This window comes from Bison bison, unplaced genomic scaffold (assembly GCF_000754665.1).
Source record: "Bison bison bison isolate TAMUID 2011002044 unplaced genomic scaffold, Bison_UMD1.0 scf7180017864349, whole genome shotgun sequence".
In the NCBI taxonomy this organism is placed as follows: Eukaryota; Metazoa; Chordata; class Mammalia; order Artiodactyla; family Bovidae; genus Bison; species Bison bison.
In genome coordinates this window covers 628,449-630,005 of record NW_011494921.1, presented here as the reverse complement: position 1 = coordinate 630,005, position 1,557 = coordinate 628,449, and the positions used below count along the sequence as shown (strand labels likewise).

Genomic DNA, 1,557 nt, shown 5'->3' with positions numbered 1-1,557 from the left:
TTGGACTATAAAGAAAGCTGAGCGCCGAAGAATTGATGCTTTTGAACTGTGGTGTTGGAGAAGACTCTTGAGAGTCCCTTAGACTGCAAGGAGATCCAACCAGTCCATCCTAAAGGAGATCAGTCCTGGGTGTTCATTGGAGGGACTGATGTTGAGGCTGAAACTCCAATACTTTGGCCACCTGATGCGAAGAGCTGACTCATTGGAAAAGACCCTGATGCTGGGAAAGACTGAGGGCAGGAGAAGGGGACGACAGAGGATGAGATGGTTGGATGGCGTCATCGACTCAACGGACATGGGTCTGGGTGGATTCCAGGAGATGGTGATGGAAAGGGAGGCCTGGCATGCTGCGATTCATGGGGTTGCAAAGAGTCAGACACGACTGAGCGACTGAACTGAACTGAAAGGGGAACATGTCCCCCTGGGCTGAAAGGAATCAATGTAAAAGTGAAGACGCTCTTACCTCCATCTGCAAAGCCTCCGCAAGTCCCCTGAGGGCGAACTTGGATGAAGAGTATGCTGTGTAACCAAACAGGCCCAGCTGCCCGGCCTGGGAAGACACGAAGACGACCCTGCCCATGCGGCGTTCCTTCATGGTGGCGATCACCGCCCGGCTGGGGTACACGCTGCCCAGGTAGTTGATGCTCATCAGCCTCTGCAGGGAACAAAGAGGCCTGGAGCCTGAGCAGGGCGCACGCCACGGGCACCCGCCTCGGGTCACCAGTGCGCCCGCACCCCTCAGGTACCCTGCCCCAAGTCACCGGCGCGCCCCTCGGGTACCCCACCCCAAGTCACCAGCGCGCTCCTCGGGCACCCACCCCGGGTCACCAGTGCGCCCGCGCCCCTTGGGTACCCAGCCCCAAGTCACCAGCGCGCCCCTCGGGCACCCGCCCCGGGTCACCGGCACGCCCCTCGGGCACCCGCCCCGAGCCGGAGCCCGGGTTACCGGGCGCTCAGCGGAGCTGCTGAACAAACAGGAACTGAAGGGTCCCGGAAGTGATCGTGACAAACAGGGCTCCCTGCCGGGGGCCTGTTTCTTTGCTTTCTCTCTCCCTCTTTTTGCTGCCATACAGTTGCTTCACAATGTCGCTGTTTCTACTGTACAAGAGAGGGAATCAGCTCCGTGCAAAGGACATCCCGCCCCTCTGGGTCATCACAGAGCGCCGAGCTCACTCCCTGGCCTCCAGCCTCCCACTCCCGTTTACACAGGGCGGCGCGCGCACGTCAGTCTCAACCTCCCAGTTCACGCCCCTCCCTGTGTCCGCCCGTGGGAGCCTATTTCAATCTCCTGTTTCACTCTAACCTCACGTTCTCACGACAGCACTTAGGTCTTTGCTGAAGCCTGGACAAAATGAGTCTTCTCCTTAGAAAAGGACACTGCACGGTGCTGGTAATCCTTTTGAGAGACACTGTGAGCGAAGAGCTTCCAAATATTTCCTGCCCTGTTAGTTCTAAGTGACGGAGAGACCACAGAGGCCAGGACAGGGGTTAAGAGCGCCGACTGCGGGCCGGGCTCTACCAGTCGCGCCTGTTTGCTGATGAACAGCAAAGCTGGAC

The 1,557-nt window shown here is 58.8% G+C and overlaps 1 protein-coding gene across 1 annotated transcript in view; it reads right to left on the bottom strand.

Moving 5' to 3' along the window:
• KDSR (3-ketodihydrosphingosine reductase) overlaps positions 1-1,557 on the bottom strand; it is a 34,310-nt gene that overhangs the window by 20,758 nt on the left and 11,995 nt on the right. The window contains exon 6 of the mRNA XM_010854815.1: positions 464-655. Coding sequence (XP_010853117.1) covers positions 464-655 — 192 coding nt within the window. The remainder of the gene's footprint in view (positions 1-463; positions 656-1,557) is intronic.